The sequence below is a fragment of the Polyodon spathula genome, chromosome 14, assembly GCF_017654505.1.
Source record: "Polyodon spathula isolate WHYD16114869_AA chromosome 14, ASM1765450v1, whole genome shotgun sequence".
Taxonomy (NCBI): domain Eukaryota; kingdom Metazoa; phylum Chordata; class Actinopteri; order Acipenseriformes; family Polyodontidae; genus Polyodon; species Polyodon spathula.
Genome location: NC_054547.1, coordinates 7,476,854 through 7,495,109, shown reverse-complemented (window position 1 = coordinate 7,495,109; position 18,256 = coordinate 7,476,854). Strand labels below are relative to the sequence as shown.

Genomic DNA, 18,256 nt, shown 5'->3' with positions numbered 1-18,256 from the left:
ACACAAGCACTACCTACGAACTCTTTTTTTTTTTTTTGTCCAACACTAGAAAAACTGTGTTCAATTTTCAAATGAAGTCGACTAAATGTTGAAACTTCATCTTGCTTTCGAGGTGCTTTGTACACACAGAGTTATCAACAAACATCAGGGAAGTCAGCAGGAGGGTTTCACCAACCTGGGGCTGGTTTTTCAAAACTTGTAATCTGGGTAACAGTGATGCAGGATTTTGTTACTTTGTTCTGAGCCGGTTTTTCAGAAAATGTCACTGCTGGATTACATTTATCCAGATTACAAATAATTACAAAATCAGTTTTTCTTTTTTTAAAGTAATTTCGCTCACAAAGTATAGGATTACAAAATCTGTATCGCTGTTATCCAGAAAAATCTGTAACGCTGTTATTAAAAGTTTTGAAAAAACAGCTCCTGGAGTAGCACTAACCTTGAACTAATTTAACTAAATTTCAATAGGCTAACATTAACCTGAAATTAAGAATTCATTTTCTCCGTTACCTAGTGGCAGAGTACAATCAAATCAAAACATTCCCAGTTTAAAGTACTAGACCACTTTTTTTTTTTTTTTTTTTTTTTTTTAAATAGAAATATGTATTCAAAACCTGTTGAAATCAACTTACCAAAAAAATAAACAAATCTCAGACTGGATTCTTAAACAAATCCAAAAATTCAAATACACATTAGATAAATGTGCCATTGTATGTACACTGGAAAAATATACTAAATATATTTAAAATGAAAAACTAGGTCATTCAACACAAAAATAAGATCAAGAATAAACTTCATAGACCGACAACTCCTGGAACGGTAATCACAGTGTTTCAAACATACAGGTATGGCATTTTCTGTCCCCCATACATTGATCAACTCTTGCCCCAGACTGATTCCATTTTGAGAGTGTGGGCTTTTGAAAACTTAGAAAAGCTGCTTTTTACGATCTGCAGGGGGATGGATTTCCCACTGAGGTACACTTTGTTCAGGCAGTCTGGCAGACATGCCCCTGAACTTGGGTCAGTTTCCGCTCCTGCCTTCAATGTAGTGATGTATGCAAAAATGTATCCCGTCATGAAAGCATCAAACCCAGCTCTGTGCATCCCCCCCTCCGCCGCCTTCTGCTGCTCTTTCCCCTTGCTGCCTTCTTTTTCTCCTTGAGGTATCGTCACATCACTCTGATCTCCAGTCTCAGTTCCTGAGATCTGTTGCGGCCCAGACTTGTTTACTGTCCCATTTGAACCCTGTGCTTCCTCAACCACTTGCTCATCACTCATATCCTTCCTCTCCACTTCTTTCGCTAGTAGTGCATCCTTCATGATCTCCACCACATCAGCAGAGGCTGTCTCCTTCACAGATCCCCAGTCTTCTGGCATTTTAAGATCCTCCACACACAGTTGTTTGTTCGGGGGGCTGCTTTCATGCTCATTGGGGGCCCTGGACTCCTCCTGAGCAACTTTGAATTTCCTCCTGTTCTTTCTCCTCTTACGACCCTTACTCTTCTTTTTCTGCTCATCTTGCACTATGATGAGGTCTGTGTTGTGAGACAGAGTGCACTGTGAACCGTTGGGGCACCAGCCATATGCCTGTGGAGTAGATGCACGACAGAAACCAGTGCAGACTCAGTATTACATAAAGATTCTGGCAATCTAGCGAGTTAGTAGACTTCTGGAGTCCACTGGGCCCTGACACTGTAGGTCAGTAATATGAATACTCACAGAGAACTTCATACAGATGGCAGGGGGTCCCTCCTCTCCAGTCTCTCTCTCCCCACCCACCTCTGTGCACTGTCGGAAGTCAATGTAGGTGCACAGCCTCTCTGTGTAGTTGCAGAACTCCGTTCTCTCCACCCCCGGTCCCAGGTGGGAGAACAGAACTTTTAAACTTTTAAAGAGCGGACACGAATTTGTTGTTTTGAAATTGTTTTTTTACTTATAATAATATATATAGAATATATATATATAATATATATTATATTATATATCTTTGCGTACACGTAGCAACTTTAACCAATCTGTTGTATCACTACAATAATAATAATAATGTTTTTTGGGGGTTTTTTTAACATTAAATTAGGAATAATACAATTAGTCAGTAAGACCAAAAAAATACTAATACTGTATACAATATAGTACGAGTAATATATTCTTAACAACCCTGTTTTAGTTTCCTGGCACACAACAGTAGCATTATTCTCTGTAAAGGCTGCGAGACCCACCATTTCTTGTAGGTGTATTCCAGACAGGAGGCCATGAAGCGCATCTCAAATTCCGCAGCATGTTTGGTGTCAAAGATGCCAGCAGGGAAGATCTCAGATAGGTCTGCAGTGAAGGTTCCCAGCCGACGTGGGAGCCAAGCGTAGAAACACTGGTAGAGAAAGACCAGGTCTATGAGTCCATTGTGAAGGACCAGGGGCTTCCGTGCTTGAATCACCTCCACGAAAAGCGCTCGCATGCTTTGGCTCTGCAGATCACTGCCCTGCCAATAAGAGAAGAACAAGATTTATTTGAAATCAAGATGCAACAACTTTTCAAGGATGTCAGCTCTATCCTCCTCCATGACAACATCACTGATAATTTTCACTTATATAGTGCCTCTCATGATATCCCAAGGCAGCAAAACCTTAAAAATAACATCATGATGGAACTTGTCAAAGTGCTTTACAAAAATTAAAATAAAACAAAAAAAAAAAAAAAATGTTAGTTCCTGTTAAAAGTATTCAGCATGCACATTTTTCTGTAAGTTCTAGTCTAGTAGTTGGCGGCCCAAAGAAATCCAATAAATTAAAGCAGTATGTAATAGTAAACATTTAATAGTAGTGAAGAATCGTTTCACTTGTTAGGCAACTTTTGCAAAATGCTTGCAATCAGTAATAGATCTAGTGTGGCCTTGGCCATAACAACGAATTACACTTATGGGCTCACTAGGTTCCACTGTGGGTGGAGGACTCACCTTGTCATTTCCTTTACGGTATGGGATGCCCTGGGCATACTGCTTGTTAAAGTCAAAGCCATGCTGCACCAGGAACTGCACTGACTGCGGTTCAACCACATACTCCTGCATGCAAAGCAGGGTGAGGTTGTACACCTGCACCAGGTAAGTGTGAGGAGCCTGAAACCAACAGTAAAGAAAATGTTACTGTAAAAAAAAAAAAAAAAAAAAACACTTAATTTACCTCAATGACCACATACCAGGCATAACCTGTAAACACTAGTTGCTCTAAACACAACACAACAGTTCAGCCAAAGAAAGTATCTGTGGAAACAGTCACACTGGTTTTCCCACCACTCTTCTCTTCAGAAAAAACTGGGCCATGGCTGTGTATAAAACCTGTATAATTTACCTTGTCGGGAAGCTTTTTGAAACAGGCAATTCCCAAGGACAAAATAGAGCGTGTCCGTGCAACATTGCAAATGGCTTTGTACCGTTCTTCAATACATCTACAGTGAAATAAATATAAAGAGTTGCACTTTGAATTTGCACACATGAAGGTGGTCACTGTGTATCTGCAGGAAAATCACATTTGATCAAGCATATAAAAAGCAACAAGAATTTTATTATTATTATTATTATTATTATTATTCAACTGTCTTGTAGCAAGGTGTTTTTTAGCTTTTTGTTGGGGGGAGGGGGGGTGTATGTTTCTGTTTTTGTCCCCTTTTCACAAGTACTTGCTTTGCAGGCATTATAACAAACACATCGCAATACTCACTGTGCCAGTAAATCCTTTCTTGATCCAAGACCACTTAATTCCTAGGGGGAGAACATAAATATATACAAGTTCACTGTGTTGTATATGAATACTGTAGGCTGGAACAATGTGTCAAAAAGTCTGATCCTGTACATACATGTTGAGTCACAGTAGTTTTTCGAAACTTGTTATTCTAACTTGGTTAGCGTAACTACAGTCTCAACATGTTCAGTCTAACATACCCTGGTTGAAAACTAGTATATTTCAATTGTGTACAAAGTGAAAGGTATGAATCCATTTAGCATAATGAGATAACATAATGAAGAGTGTGTTGTACACTCACAGTGTCCAGGGCTATGAAAGATGATGTTTTGATAGCCAGCACCATGGCTGGCCAGAGCTCTTTAAAATTATCATTGTGGACATCAATTACAGGGACGATCATGGAAGACATCCTTAGAGGTTTCAGTGCTGAAATGCAAGGGGCAGGTCAGCGTACCTGTCGAACATCGTGCCTTTGCAATTAAAGGTGCATCTGAATAATCCTGCACATTGACAGAGTAAAAAGACGGTATTTTAATTTGTTGTTTCGTTGTTAGTTGATGGGAAATAAAGTCGTTATTATGTCTGAAAATTGAGGCGAAAAAAGGTTACCAAATCAAGAGCACTCTTTCACAAAAAAGGTATACTACTAGTCGGTTTCTTACCTCAAAAGATCAGACGCACCCATCCAAAAACTACCAGTTAAAACCTATTTTTAAAATTCACACATCGAACATTATTTTTGTTGGTATGACACGGGCTGTATTGAAACTTTTTTTTTTTTTTATTGTTAACTTTTCAATGTACTGTCTTAGTTAGCGTAACAGATCGATCTAATTTGAAGTTAAAAATATTCCCGTTTAAAGCAAACTAGTTTAATAAAATGTTCCATTCTGTGTTAGATAAATCCGACTTTTTACGTTTTATTATTATTTTTTTTCCATGTTTATATCACCAAAAACACAGCACTTCGTACCTCGAACACCTTATACTTTGTGCTTCCTGAACTCTGTCTGTTTTGGTTGGGGTCCTCATTCATGTGGAAAAGTGCGGCGCATTGACGAGAGCAAAAACAGCCCGAAGAATTCAGGTGTCAGTAAAGTTGCACAAAACCAATAAAAGGTAATATTTTTGTATTAATAAATACATATAACATATTTCACTTTTTTTTTTTTTTTTTTTTTACTATGCATGTTTGTTTTTTTGTTTTTTTCCTCCGGCACATGCGCATGCGGTTTGTATACGTCATCTAGACGGGGCTCTTAGGAAGCATAGTCGCCATTTTGGCTCAAGGCTAAGTTGTAGATTTTACATGGTTTATAAACGTTACCTTACTTTTTATATTATTTATTTTTACTATCCCGTTGTGACACACTCAGTCTAATATTGGTGATACTGGATATTGATTTCCGTTTTTTTTTTATTAATATAGCGAATAACACTTTGTAACTTGGGTGTTTTACTTAACTCGGATCAGGTAAAATCATGGGAGGATGCTCAGCGCCGAATTGCTCGAATTCAACCACAATTGGAAAGCAGTTATTTCGTTTCCCAAAAGACCCTGTAAGAATGAAAAAATGGGTGATTAATTGCCGGCGAGATTTTATACCTACCACATGTTCCAGATTATGCGAGGCAAGTTTTATTTATTGAAGATACCGGTATGTGGGGAAACCTAGGTTCAAGCAATCCTTTTTTAACTAGTAAATACGACTGTGATTCGTCGTACCTTGAGGAGGGAAGGAGCTATAAAAGACTTTAAAAAATCATTTATACTGGATATTTTGTATATATACGTTGTGAAAGTCTGTGTGATCTGTATACTTATGTTTAAACTTTTTAGTATGTCACAGCATTAGGACATTATGCAGGCTAGTGTATTGATTCTTTGTTTAGTTACAAACATGAAACATACAAGGTAATAAATACACTGTTTTAGACATGATGTAAAGTTAGTCAACTTGTATTTGTTGTACTACAGTATTTTCCCAAACACTTTGTAGAAATTGCAAGTCTAGGGTAATTTTCTGTCTTAATAATACTGAGTTGGTTCTTAATTGTGTAGGATCACTTTGAGCTGAGTCAGTTTGAAGAAATCGCAAGATCTCCAGCAGGAGGAAAGAAGCTAAAGCCAAATGCTATCCCCACAGTATTTGATGTGCCTGATCCACCGTCACCCATCCTTATGAAAGAAGTGAAAATAAAATTGGACTATGGTAAGCTAAGGCTCATGTATATGAAAATATGGTACAGCATCAATGCTTATTTGTTTCTTAATATTACTGGTGATGGGAGAAGGTACCAATTTAATTATTGTACAGATACCACCAAGACTCCTTAAGGGCACTGTAGCTCACAACTCTCACTGGGCTTAATGCAGAATATTCACAGCAACACTCAACTCCTGTATTGTCCTTCAAGTTGGTTTTGTGCTTTTTTTTTTTTTTTAATCACAACAGAAATAAAAAAAAGGGCATTACTGTACTAGCCACCAATATTTTTCATTCACCTAAATATGTACGTTCAACTAACCTAAAGTTTTCTTTGTAATGTATGCAGCTGGTAAGAGGACCCGTGGCGATCATGGTTATGCTCGGAAGCAGCTATGCAGTGAAACAGGAGAGCCTGAAAACAATGGGGAAAACAATAATGAAGATGACAGCTGTAGGGAGTGTGATCGGTTCAAGGCACATTTGGAGCAGCAGTATCTGAACAATGCTATATTGCAAAGACAGGTTAGTTGTAGGACAAAGTGTTCACACAAACATGATTATTACAACATATAGATATGCTTATAGTAAGGATAAGAGTACATACAGTATCATAGCAATCCTGGTTAATTTTTTCAATGAGATGCTCTTATAAACTAGATTTTCAATTGAAGTACTATTGTTCAATTTAACAATCCCCTTCAAAATCAGGTGACAGGTGATGATAATTTAAAACTTTAAATATTTGGGCAGGAAAAGATTACAGTATTATATCCTGTTTCTTTGTTAATCACACTATTTTCCTCTCCTTTTTTTTCTTTTCTGCTTGTGTATTAGGTTGAAGAAATGAAGAAAAAACTAAATAAACTGAATAAAATAGAAAAAAGCCTGCAAAATTTTCTGTTTGATGATCAGATACGCGCCCTCTCGCTAACAAAGCGTTCCAGGCGTGCTGTGTGGTCACAGAACACCGTACAATCTGCTCGACGGATCAGAGCTGCTGTGGGAGGGAAAGGTTATGAGTTTTTAAGAGAATTAGGCTATCCACTCCCTTCATACAGGACTCTGTGTAACAGAGTTGAACCCTGTATTATCACGCCACCTGCAGTACCAGAAGAGATGTCAGAGACTTTTGCTGAAACTCAGGAAAAATCTGCTGTGGTTGTCCTGCCAGGTTCTAGCCCTGGTACTGTTGTTGGGAGTTAGAGATGGTAGGATGATATACAGAGCATCAAAAGAAACTTATCACTATTATAACACATTTATTTTTGAAAACATAAGGTATATTGACAACATGTTTTTGGTTTCTTTTTGATCACTCAGTCATTCATCCTTGACCATGACACACTTGAGTGACTATAACTGAAGCATATGCACGTAATCACCTAATTAGTGAGGCAATTGATTGGACACTGGATATGGAGTGATTTCAGCTGTTGAATTGCAAGCTTGAATAAAAGCAATAAAGAAAATCACAGAAAAAAATGAATATGCCACATCTGTCAAAAGAGCAATGTCTTTGTGCAACTGGCATGTTAAAGGCTGGACTTGGGCAGCTTACTGTTGCTCACAGCCAGCAATTTCAAACCTGGCGAGAAGGTATAACCAGACACACTCTGTCAATGACAGGCCACAAACTGGGAGACAGTGTCACAACACCTACCTAAGATCATTTTGCAGCATTTTTGTGATGTTAATTGGCATAATAACAAAGTCACAGCACCTGCTCTAAAACAGTGTGTCAATTTTCGATCACATCTAGTGAATTTTATCCAAATGTAAGTGATAAGTTTCTTTTGATGCTCAAATATAAGTGATACGTTTCTTTTGATGCTCAGTATCTATTAAATGTGGACATAGAGTCCTCATCATGAGCAGCATTTGTTAAAAAACGTTTTTTGAAAGGCAGTTTTGATTAAGAAAATACAGTTTTTGATTAACTTTATTGGCTGTTTCAAAGAAACTGCAGTTTATTATTATGTTTCCAAACACTCTTAGCCATTGAGAGCATTTAAAAAGTCTTTGTTTAAAAAAAAAAAAAATTGTTAAAGTAAATACATTTCTGTTGGCAGAGCTGAGGCTGTTGAACACTGCTTTCAGAGCTGGAAATATAATTTAGTATATTTTCATCATATAAAACAATGTCAATTATACCTTAATCATAGTATGGCTAGAGTGGTGTACTTTTTAAATCCACATCCAACAATGTTTAAAATGTGGTTAGGTATGATGTGGCAGTTTATATCGGTAACAATTGAAAAGTCAGAATTAAAAAAAGTGGTGACTAGCCATTTTAACGGTTTAAGTTGCTTGGGGCTTCCAGGGTTACAAAGAGAAAATTAAAAAGTGTAAATATGTAACGTTCTGCTATTGCTGAGGCTTCTCCAGTTCAGCCATCGCTGCTGCTGGTGTTTTTATGCCGACCCATTTTTATTTTCTAATTACTGTCTCATTGTGGCTTCTGTAAATCGCTGTAAAAAAGGATGTTTAAAGCTTATCTGTCTGTACGTTAATATGCACAATTGGCTGTCTGTTATGGGCTGTTCTATCGCATTTTTTTTTTTTTTTTTTTTTTTTTTTTTTAAAGATGTGGAAACGAGGGTATATAAGATTACACATTGTTTAATAACGCAAACATTTGGTTTGAAATGTAAGCTGATTTGGTATTATTTTTTACCGAATTATACAGTCCACCTTCCAATGAAAAATGGTATGTCTTGCAAATGACGAGATATGGAAAGAATATACTGCAATTTGTGTAATATCAATTAATATACCAGATGGGCGTCAAAACAATGCTATGTAAAACACCTGTGTAACTTATATATATATATACACACACACACACACACACTGGAAAATAAACTTGTCATTTAGGAGAAGTGTGGTTTTGTTCCATGTGTAATATGGAATGCAGTTACACGTTGCAAAGGGAATATTTGTTGGAGGTTTGTTTATAGAAGTTAAACAGGTTTAAAAATACAAACATAATGAGCACTGTACCCATATTAAATACCGGTACTTGTACCAACTGGTTTATTAGAATATGTCACTGAAGGGTATACATTTACAAAGCAAATAATAGAATCAAAGTGGGATGTAACTTCACTGTCTAGCGGATACGCCTCTCTGCGAGAGAAGACTTTCTGCAGCTGCCCTCCTCTTCCGCGTCAGCTTCCGAAACTCCAAGTTGGGTATTGCTATACGTCACTGGTGGAAGCAGAGCAGACCGCGGGAGAATCAGTGACACTACTTACAGGTAAAGAAACAACCAGTAACAGCTGTGTGGAATGGGATATCATGCTTGTGCTTTGTTAGGTACACATTATTTTAGATTTAATTGAGTTTTCCTTTTTTCGCATATCGACGATACGCGTAGCACTGTACCAGACGGATATGTTTTTGTTGAAGCGGTGTTAATGTGCTCCGCGTGTTCCTAGGTTAATTCATGTAGGTAATGCATGTGTTTTGGGGAGTGTTTTGAACCCCCCAACACAAATACTGTACGAATCTTGGAGGTTAAATGAACTTCCACAGTGTTTATTGAGGTGGTGACGTAAAAGGTACGTTATCTTTAATTAGAAAATTGGCTTTTTATGTCCTGGCATGTCATTGGTTAATACTACATTAATTTTCAATAGATGAACAGGAAAAAAAAAAAAAAAAAAAAATACCAGCATACGTGCCTTTTCACCTGGACAGATATTCTTGAGACATCTACTTATCAAGTTTTTAAACCACAAAAATTGTTTCCGTCTGTTTATTTTTTTTTTTCGAAACAGGTTCCCATTTTCTAAGAGCAGTAAGACCACACAGGGTGGTAGGTATTAGGAAATAATGGACCTTCCAGGGGCTGTATGCCCCGACGCTACACATTACGCCCTTGGGCGGTCCAACATTGCGCGATACAGCCCACCTTGTCTGGTCTTATTGTTTACATAATACAGAATGCTTGTTGGTTTTATATTGTTTCTCTTTCCTCCACATGACAGAGGAAAGCAACGGGGCTTTACAATGAGAAGGTTGAGATCAGCTGTGAAAAATGGAAGAACAGCAGCCCAGGAGACCCCTGAAAACCCAAAGAGATCTCCAAGAAAGAAAGTAAAACCTTTGAAAGCTATCAAAGAAGGTACAAATGAGCTGATAGGGATGGGTTCTGTACATTTTTGAAAAAAATAATGAAACTTTTTTTTTTTTTTTTTTTTTTTTGCAAACTATTAACTGTTGCACTTCTGTCCCTCTTAGCAGAACCCCTAAGTCCTGTTCCTTCCCAGAATTCCACTTACCACTATTTCAAAGACCCAGATGACATCAGTTCCTTTAGAAAGCTGCTGCTCCAGTGGTATGATAAGTGCAAAAGGGAACTTCCCTGGAGGACCCTGGTAGGTGGAGATCAGCACAGTGCCACACAGCTACTGGCCACCACTTCATTTAAGTACTAAATACCCCTTTTAAGTGTAATTAGATGTTGTTTTAAATACAAAAATACAGAATTAGCTGTATAACCCCTAAAAAGGATTAAATTAGAGGAACCTGGAATGAAGAACTCCATGCCCTAAACAGACATGACTGCTGTGCCCCTTCAGGTAACTCAGGTTTCACAGTATTTCAGAAGTAATGTTCACCTGTGACTTTACACTTTTTATTCAGTGCATAACAGTTCAGTCTACCACTCTCCGGAAGATCAAGGGAGCAACGTGGACCTGAAAACATTTAATACTAACGTGCACCACACAGTTTAATGTAAATTCAACAGCCCCAGATTATTGCAATGTTTAGTAATATGAACCGTTCTTTAATTTAGTTTGTCATTTGTTTGCAGGCTGCAACAGAACCCGATGTAAACAAAAGGATCTACGCAGGTACCTCGATATCCATATTCATACAAAAAATGCTTCTGAGAGAACTGGGGAGAAGCTACAAAACCCATACCTGATTGCTGTACTGAAGATGAATATTTCTTCAGAATTTGTGTTCTGTTTTTTTTTTTTCCAGTTTGGGTTTCTGAAATCATGCTGCAGCAAACTCAGGTTGTCACGGTGATTGACTACTATAATAAATGGATGAAGGTAGGTGCGTTAATGCTTGCCATTCTTGAAGTGCCCTTATTTTTTTCATGCTTTCATCGCACTCTTTGGAATCCCAATGCGTGTGTCTTGGGTTGTCATTTGCTGCTGTAATTGATAGCGTATTATTTAAGTGTTTTGTTTTTGTGTTATTTCAGAGATGGCCAACAGTACAGGATCTGGCTGCAGCTACTTTGGAGGTGAGGTCATTATAACATAGGCTGGGGGCAGGACAATAAAGTGAGATTGCTGATACTTGCCTCAGCCATGGCCGAACATCCTGGCTGAATTTCCAGACAAGCCTAGGAGACAGTGAAAATGACAATAGCACAAGTTGACACGCATACCAAAAACACAGGCCATGTTTTCGGGTAGAATGGGTGCCCAGCTGTATGAATCCTCATTGAAATCGGGGACCGATAAGAACCCAGAAAACAACAGCTGAAGATAACTACAGACAACTGTGTCCTGAATAGTGTCGGTCAAAACACGCACTTTATAGACCGAACTGTGTGCAAGGAGCTATGCTTTAGATCTAGATGCCAGTAAGTATGTGAATCTGTTTATTTTCCCAATGAGCACTTCCCAGTGCATGGATGATGTGTGAAGTCCTGAGGAACATTCGGCTGATTGAGTTCCCTCGTTATTAATGCAGGATGTGAATGAGATGTGGGCGGGGCTAGGCTTCTACTCTCGAGGAAAGAGGCTCCACGATGGAGCTCAGAAGGTTTGTTCATTTTTCTTTTTTTATTATTAAACTTAGGGATCTTTAGAGATTTAAATGGTGACTTACATGGCAAGAGGTTGTGTAAAGGGCTGCAGCGCTGTCGGTGGATCGGAGGTGTTTCTAAGATGTAAAGCCCTCCATTCTCCTTGTGATTGATTGCTTGTAACCACTGGGAGTTTATGTCTAAAATGTAATGTCCCTGGTGAACCTGTCACTTACATTATATGTGCTGCAAATAAGCAACAGTGGGATCCTTTTTAACTCTATGAATGGCATTTATGTGTTGATTTATATTGTAAAGATAATTAACAAATTCATCCACTTACAGTATTTTTTCAAACCAATGTGAAGTCTCTCTCTTAACTCAAAGCAAGCTTTCTGTGTTGGTCATTATTAAGAATGACCAAGAGTCGGCCCCAAAGACCAATGTTTCGCCTATTGCCTTCATCATAATGGAGTGCCAAGCCCGGCACAGTTCTAATAGTTTAGTTGTGTTCCTGATCGCCAGGTGATGTCTGAGTTGAAAGGTCAGATGCCGACCACAGCAGAAGCTCTGCAGTTTCTTCCCGGAGTGGGCAGGTACACGGCTGGGGCGGTGGCCTCCATTGGCATGGGGCAGGTGAGGGCTTGGCTTTATCACACGTTGAGCAACAGTTGGCATGGGGCTCTGAAAATGTCAATCTGATGACACTAATGTGAAGTAATACAGCGTTATCAGCAGCCAAAAAGCAACTTAATTCTATTATTTTCTAACTTTTTTATGTGCCTTTGCACTTACTTGAAAACATCACTGTAAACATAATGGCAAAAAAAGAAACGCCTTTTAATAGTATGTGTTTACCTGTATATCTGTAACCTGTAACACTGTGCCACTTTTTCTTATGCCCAGATGACCGGAGTGGTGGATGGTAATGTGATTCGGGTAATGTGTCGCACGCGCGCCATTGGGGCCGACTGCACTAGCCCCTCTGTCACGGAGACTCTCTGGTGAGATTCATTTTCGAGGGATAATAAGAAGCCCTTTTTACTTATAGTATCATAATAGAAATCATGCAAAGGGCATGTGACATGTTTTGTGTTTGGTTTCAGGAGCCTAGCCAATACCTTGGTAGACCCCAAGCGAGCAGGAGACTTCAATCAGGCTATGATGGAGCTGGGAGCCACTGTGTGCACCCCAAAATCACCTCTGTGCTTGGAGTGCCCTATTCAGACACACTGTAGGGCCTACAAGCAGGTACAGGACTTGCACTGACGATTCATTCATATAGACGGTCTAGTGACTGCAGTTAATACATGAGGTAGACAGAGCTAGTTCGTTATTGCTTTCTTTCCTGCTTCTGTGACAAAAGGCCATGCCTACTGTGTCTTGCGCACTAGGGGGCAGTGCAGCCCTGCATGTTTTGTTGGCTGCCTGCACAGCACTGGTCTCCTGTATTGAAAGAGAACAAAACAGTCTTTCAGTATGGACAGGGACAGACAAAACAAGATTGGGAGACACTGTTTTGCCAGTAGAGCAGAGCCCTGAGAGTCAACAGCTTCCTTGTCCAAGCAGTTGTAAAGACTAGAACCGGAAAGTTCAAATAAAATAGCAGCACATTACCGTACTTAGGGTTGTATTTGTAATGCATAAATGCAGCCTTGCTGTATGCATTCAGCAGCATGCTAAGAATTCAATGTTACTACCAGTATTTCAGATATTTGGTTTTAGAGTTTAGAAGCACTGTCACTCAGCAGTTGATTAGAAAGCTCTGAAGGAATATAATTTGCTGAGTACAATGTAAATCTGTTTTACTGGCATGTAGGTACAGTGTCTGATGAGGAGGGGAGTGAAATAATGCTTGCTCTGGTCTGCAGGTTAAGATCCAGCTGGATTTGGCATCAGAAAGGCTTCTGGGTAAATCCACATTGCAGTCCAGTTCTGTTCCAGATGTTGAAGAATGTGGTGAGTTAATTTCATTGTTGGCTGCTCTAACTTGTTGCACATCAAAGGGCACAATTCAGTCAACTTTCAAATAAGAATATATATATATATATATATATATATATATATATATATATATTCATCCAGAATTTTTTAATTTATTTCTTTAGAATTGCTCAGATGTATGTGAATGCTGCTCTAATTACTGAGTGATTTGATGTATTCTCTGTTTGGAATTAAACCAGATTGTTTCCAGTCCTCCACAATTACCAATAGGCTGTATCTTGTGTCCAATGTTTAGAAGCAGGAGATACAATTTGGCCTTGGCTTAACCTTCCTATCAATGATAAACTAAGAAGAATTACTAAGTAACTGACAGGTTATTCAAATATTGACAGTGATATGATACATAGAACATTCTTTGCAAACTGAATACCCAAAGGCAAGGATATTTTAGCTCCTGTTTTACCATTTTAATATCCAGTACAGGGGAAAAGAACATTTTTGTTAATCATTAATACACCATTTCTCTACTGAGACTAGTTTTGGACACAATATAGGTGTACAATCTTTTGATTCAAGTTGAGAAGTGTAACACGGTGTGTCATGCCTAACAAAGCGGTACATTTGCATACCACACCTGGAGCCTGTGGTACTTAAGTCACCACCCTGTGAATATTAAACCCAAGACAGGCCAAGTAAAAAAAAAAAAAAAAAAACTTTGCTATGCTATCATAATCCACAACCTGGGTTGAAATAAAACTCCTGTTGCATAGCATGGTTTGAGCTTTTCTAGGGTCTACAGTGAACCACTTAGGGAACGCATAGAGAGGAAAAGTTGGCCTAATTAAGCCATCCACTCCCAGCCTCTGCAGGCTTTTGCTCCCTGTGCCTCCCTCCTGGGGAACTGTGGGATAGCAGCCTGGGGGTGATGAACTTCCCCAGGAAGCCTGTGAAGAAGCAGCCACGGGTGGAGCGGACTCTGACCTGTGTACTGGACAGAAGGGGTGAGGGCGGAGAGGCTGAATATCTCATCATACAGAGACCCAGCACAGGTAAAGGCAGTTTAGCAGGAGGGGACTAGGAGACTTTTGCACACATACAGTAGCTTGTACTGCTATAATACTTGCGGTTTATGTGCTATTTAGGCAATATTTCAAATGGTCTTGAATCATCTTGTTTCTGAAACAAAACCTTGGTCCATTCAAAACATAATAAATAATTCATACCATTTATTTTTGCTCGTACAGATAGAATTGTGTCTAGTTACCAGCATGGAGTCCTAATCTGTCAGTGAGGTACCTGCTGTTTGTATCTGTGTAGGGTTGCTGGCGATGATGTGGGAGTTTCCCAGCCTGCCCCTGGAGGAGGGGGACTTCTCTGAGAGAAAGCAGAAAGAGGCTCTACTGGCCCAGGTTCAGAGGGTACTGGGAGGCCCGGGCAGACTGGGGACCCTGCAGCACATTGGCGAGGTGGGAGCTGCAATAGCTGTACATTTCGGTTCCAAAACAAACTGAACAGTGGCGACTCATTTAAAGCAGCAACCAGAACTGCATCTTGTCGCTATAGCTGTAAAATTCTGGAAGTGTCTGTGTGTCATCTCCAGGTTCTGCATATCTTCACCCACATCCACCAGACTTACGTGGTGTATCACTGCAGCCTGTCCGACCCCACAGGTGTGGTGCTGAAAGAGGGTGAAGCACCTACCACCCGCTGGGTAACGAAGGCTGTGTTCCAGCAGGCAGCTGTGTCCACAGCCATGAAGAAGGTACTTTGTGTAAAACAACACTTTTGCTTTATAGCTGTTTTAGTCATTTCAGGGTTTATTGTATAACCTATGTCACCATTTCTAGTACCCCCTGCCTGTTTTCCTGCAATAAAATACATTGGCTGTTTCCCATATTGCACACTGCTCTCTTTGAAAGCCATTTGGTAACAATACAACACCGCTAGTCAACTTGAAGTGGTAGTTTGTGGCAAGAGTTATTGCAGGTGAATTATTATTTTTGTTTTGCTTGTTTCTGGGCAGAGGCACAAATTGCAAACAAACTAATCAGACAATTATCATCTCTCGCTTGCATTGTTAGTAGCATTTTCGCTGTTCTCACAGTCATTGTACTCTCCAGTTTTCATTTTAAGTGTGCATTGCCCTGTTTGTCAGTGCTAATTAATTATTCTTTTCAGGTCCTGAAGCTGTATGAGAGTAAGGGAAGCCAGGAGGAGAAATGTAGAAAGGTAAGATACCTAGCTGCTTGTATGTATTCACTTTCAGGAGGATTAGCAAGCATAACAAAGGTGAAATAAAACCATTTTGGCCAGAACAAAGTCTATTTTCTAAAGAATCATGCACAAATTGCTGGATTTTGTTTTTTTTATTGTTTTTCTTTTCTCAGAGTGGAAAAAGAAAAAGAGACTCTGGATCCATAGAGAGAAAACGCAAGCCTCAAAAGATTAACATGGAGCAGGAAACCAGCACTGGGAAGAAGCAACTTTCACTGCACAACTTTTTCCAAAGACCTGTGAAACAAGCAATTGATAACGGGTCCTGAGTTGACCTTAAATCATCTTGGCTGGTCACCACCACAGGAATATATAGTTGTGAACCTAATTGGGATTTCAGTTTCTTTGGGAGAGGTAAGCCAGCATACCCCCATAGTGCCCATTTGCCTCAGGAACCATCAGTTTTGACGCCTCCAATGTATTGCCCTGTATCAGCAATCATCTGTTCACGATACTGCACACTGTTTACAATTCTGCACACACAATGGTAACTGCTGAAAACCCCTATTAATGCAAAACCTGTTCTGGTTGCAGGCTAATGCCATTTTATTTTTGCAGCTTGTTTGTTGATGTGCTTGTTTGTTGTTTCCTCCTGTGAAATCAGTCCTGTTACACCTCTCTTTAGAGCCAGTAATCCACTGAGCAAATGGTCTGCAAAACCAAATGGTGATGAAACAATAAATTGAATACTTTAGGGTTGTTTGTCAGAGGAAAAAGAAGATATAAATCCAATTGATATCTGTGACTGTAATATCAAGGCTATAAAAAGAAATGCAATCGTTCAACATGTTTTTTATTCACTGAAATTGTTCACCCCAAAAGAAACTAAGTTGCAGTCTTCTGCTTTCAGGGTGGAAATTAGGGGTTTCTGTCCACTTTTCCAGTCACTCATGGTCACCCTGCAGATCAGTAACTACAAAGCCTAGAACAAATGGCATTGTTAACTCATGATTTGCATTAACACCACAGTGGTGATTGATATCATACTGGTGTTTATTTGCATTTCAATAGGAAACAAATGTACAATTGTATAAGTATTTAACAAAGACAAAATAATTTAGTATAGATTTCTTAAATATTGTACTTTTCCGTTCTCATGTTGCGACCCATGTAAGGTCAAGTAAGTAAATGATTTTTAACTTCACGCAATAGAGCAGCCTCAATAAAAAAAAAAAAAATGTTGTTGGTATGGGAAGGACAAAACTGCTACTGTTAAGACTGTCGGTCAGTAACTCCACAAGATTCAGCCAAACCAAACAGATCAAAAACATGGCACAACAGCACAGATCAGAACACGTCTTGCTGTCTTGGATTGGGTTGGTGTGGTTGAACTTGGGTTCAGTTCTGCACTAGCCTTGACTAATAAGACATTGAGGTTGGTACTAAGAACTGGTTTATTGAGGCAGTAGAAATTGTATCGGGGGGAGGTCATACTACGTCATATTAATTGTGTTTATGAAAACATGTATTTTGTAAAAATAAATATTTGTGATATGATGGTGCTGCAGTAGTAGGTTGCTGTTAATGCTTCTTGTCTTCGTAGTTCTGTGTGATCCAGATTTCACATCACCAATGGTCTTGCCGAGCCCTGGATTGGGTTTGGGGGTCAGGGGTGGGGGGGAGGCGGGTTGCAGGGTCGTTTCGTCACTTGATTTAACAAACTCTAGTCTGGAATAAAAAATAAAAAAAGCAATGGAAGCCTTCATCTCAAAGCCTTGGTCAGACTTGTCGTCAGGGTGAATCTAGCAGGGCATGAAGGCAAGCTATAGTGTTAACCTCTTAATTCTCATTGTCAAGGGAATGGCTTTTGCAAAGGGAGAGCGCTTTGTTGTCAGGCTCCTGACTCGCCTAGTCTGTGGCTTGGCAACCATGTTGCCTTCATTTGGACATAGAGACAAAGGCCATGGGAGACGAGTTACTTGGCTCTGGGGGTGTGCTTTGAAGAGCGACCCTGGGTATCTTCATCACCTGTATAGAACACTAGTCACGCTAGTTTGTCAACCTGAAAGTACAGTACTTCTTAACAAGAGTAAAAAAATAAAAAAACACATACAAATCATGGTTGGGACAATTAAAAATAACTGATTTGATCTGGGTAAGAGAGGGTTGAAATGTTGTAAATTGCATTTTGAGTGACAACCGACTATAATCTGTTAGGGAGCATTCAATTAAATTCACCAGTAGGAGCAATTCTGCCCAATGGACTGAACCTTCCCAGAACACAGATTTCTTCAACAGAGAGCTGGAACACACCACATCTAAAATGTGTTTCTAGATACAGCAGAAATCTTGACCAGGTAGTTTGTTAGATCTGTG

General features: G+C 39.3%; 3 protein-coding genes across 5 annotated transcripts; 2 read left to right on the top strand and 1 right to left on the bottom strand.

Moving 5' to 3' along the window:
• Positions 1-23: 23 nt before the first annotated feature.
• On the bottom strand, positions 24-4,392 carry LOC121327085 (target of EGR1 protein 1-like). Its single transcript, XM_041270873.1, has 7 exons — positions 4,038-4,392; positions 3,716-3,756; positions 3,347-3,443; positions 2,956-3,114; positions 2,160-2,481; positions 1,722-1,879; positions 24-1,589 (listed from the first exon to the last, which is right to left on the bottom strand). Exons 1-7 carry the CDS (start codon positions 4,146-4,148, stop codon positions 876-878), a joined length of 1,602 nt encoding a protein of 533 aa, XP_041126807.1. The 5' UTR covers positions 4,149-4,392; the 3' UTR covers positions 24-875.
• A 611-nt stretch (positions 4,393-5,003) lies between these two features.
• Positions 5,004-7,234, top strand: LOC121327180 (52 kDa repressor of the inhibitor of the protein kinase-like). The gene is made up of 4 exons (XM_041271037.1): positions 5,004-5,371; positions 5,802-5,952; positions 6,296-6,471; positions 6,784-7,234. Exons 1-4 carry the CDS (start codon positions 5,222-5,224, stop codon positions 7,150-7,152), a joined length of 846 nt encoding a protein of 281 aa, XP_041126971.1. The 5' UTR covers positions 5,004-5,221; the 3' UTR covers positions 7,153-7,234.
• Positions 7,235-9,129: 1,895 nt separating this feature from the next.
• mutyh (mutY DNA glycosylase) lies at positions 9,130-17,403 on the top strand. 3 transcript variants are annotated; one of them, XM_041269753.1, is made up of 16 exons: positions 9,130-9,205; positions 9,939-10,075; positions 10,195-10,328; positions 10,769-10,808; positions 10,942-11,015; positions 11,171-11,212; positions 11,668-11,739; positions 12,248-12,358; positions 12,629-12,726; positions 12,829-12,973; positions 13,594-13,681; positions 14,527-14,715; positions 14,984-15,132; positions 15,267-15,428; positions 15,845-15,895; positions 16,054-17,403. In XM_041269753.1, the coding sequence occupies exons 2-16, from the start codon at positions 9,961-9,963 to the stop codon at positions 16,207-16,209; spliced, it is 1,626 nt and encodes a 541-aa protein (XP_041125687.1). In that variant the 5' UTR covers positions 9,130-9,205; positions 9,939-9,960; the 3' UTR covers positions 16,210-17,403. The 3 variants fall into 3 exon arrangements, with proteins under 3 accessions (XP_041125687.1, XP_041125685.1, XP_041125686.1); XM_041269751.1 differs by having other exon boundaries at positions 10,192-10,328; positions 16,054-17,402; XM_041269752.1 differs by lacking the exon at positions 9,130-9,205 and adding an exon at positions 9,216-9,264 and having other exon boundaries at positions 10,192-10,328.
• The last annotated feature ends 853 nt before the right edge of the window (positions 17,404-18,256 follow it).